The following is a 1,482-nucleotide window of genomic DNA, read 5'->3' as shown; positions in this document are numbered from 1 at the left end:
CATATTCTAAATGTTTCATTGAAACATATTCAGCATCATTTATGGCAGCTCTTAAAGCTGCTTGATTTACCTTTTAAAATTAAATCAATAATGAAATTAATTTCATTTAAAACTTTAAAATTAATTTTTAATTAATCTCTAACATAATCAATAAAAATAAAAAAATACTTTTTTTTTTATTATAAATAAATTAAATATTTCATTCTAGAATAAAAAAAAAATAATCACATGTAACTTGAAAAATTAAAAAAATTTTAATTTTGAATTGTATATTTTATAGCAAGATCTTATTTTTTTTATTATCTTCTAATCTTTTTATTATTTTTATTTTATACATAAATTGATCACATAAGAAATTAAAATATTATATAAAAAGATATATAATTAAAAAAATACTACCATATTTTCTATATCAGCTCCAGTAAATCCAACAGTGCATTTTGCTAAATAACTTGTATCAACATCTCGTGTTAATATTTTTGATAAATATAAATCAAAAATTTCTTTTCGGCTAGAATAATCTGGTATATCAACTACAACTTCAACATCAAAACGACCAGGACGCATTAATGCTTTATCTAAATCATCACGTCTATTTGTTGCTCCTAATACTATAACTCCTTCATTTTGAAGAAATCTACAAATATAAAAAAAAATTATTGATAAATGATAAATCATAATATTAAATTTAATATATTATAATTATAAATTATAATAATCGAAATTAATAATTTAAAAATTTTAAAATAAACTTTAATGAAAAAATAAAATTAACTACAGAAAAGAGGAGAAAAAATTGAATTATTTAATTAGTACTTATTCATGCTATTTCATTATTAAATCATTTAACTTCCATTGTAATTAAATATAATATATATATATATTATTTATTATTGTATTATTTTGTAAATTGGTTTTCTTCAGTAATGAAACAATAAAAAAAAAATATATTGAGAAAAATAATAAAAAATTTTTTAAAACATAATAATATATGATTAAAAAAAAATTAAAAAAAAAATAATTTGAAAATCAATTAACATAAATATTATATATTTTTTATATTATAGAATAATTAGTTAGAAAAAAAATTATATTATAATGAGAAATAATTTTTAATAGTTTCTTCATTTCTTTTTCTACCAATTTCCTTCTTTTCATACATAAAATCCTAAATTAATTTCATATTAATTGCTAAGATCATCCTATATATTGCAAAAAAATAAAATAGAATTTTTAGTTTACCCGTCCATTTCTGTAAGTAATTGATTTACTGTTTGATTTGCATATGGATGGAGAGCTGAATTTGTTCGTTTTGCACCAACAGAATCAATTTCATCTATAAAAATTACAGCAGGTGCTTTTTCTTTTGCTGCTTCTGAAAAAATAATAGTAATAAACTATGAATGAGTTATAATATTTGTTGAAGTTAAATTTTCATTTGCACACAATTGCATATCATAATATAAAATAATGTTATGTTAA

The 1,482-nt window shown here is 18.2% G+C and overlaps 1 protein-coding gene across 2 annotated transcripts in view; it reads right to left on the bottom strand.

Moving 5' to 3' along the window:
- Positions 1 to 1,482, bottom strand: part of LOC102671045 (ATP-dependent zinc metalloprotease YME1L) — a 6,291-nt gene that overhangs the window by 1,735 nt on the left and 3,074 nt on the right. For both annotated transcript variants that reach the window (XM_006623316.2, XM_006623317.2), the window contains 3 exons: positions 1,243 to 1,375; positions 400 to 637; positions 1 to 70 (listed from right to left, as the gene is read on the bottom strand). The exon at positions 1 to 70 is cut by the window's left edge and continues 179 nt beyond it. In XM_006623316.2, coding sequence (XP_006623379.1) covers positions 1 to 70; positions 400 to 637; positions 1,243 to 1,375 — 441 coding nt within the window. The remainder of the gene's footprint in view (positions 71 to 399; positions 638 to 1,242; positions 1,376 to 1,482) is intronic.

This window comes from Apis dorsata, unplaced genomic scaffold (assembly GCF_000469605.1).
Source record: "Apis dorsata unplaced genomic scaffold, Apis dorsata 1.3 scaffold_883, whole genome shotgun sequence".
Lineage (NCBI taxonomy): Eukaryota > Metazoa > Arthropoda > Insecta > Hymenoptera > Apidae > Apis > Apis dorsata.
The sequence above is the reverse complement of the archived record's forward strand: the minus strand, read 5'-3'. Positions and strand labels throughout refer to the sequence as shown.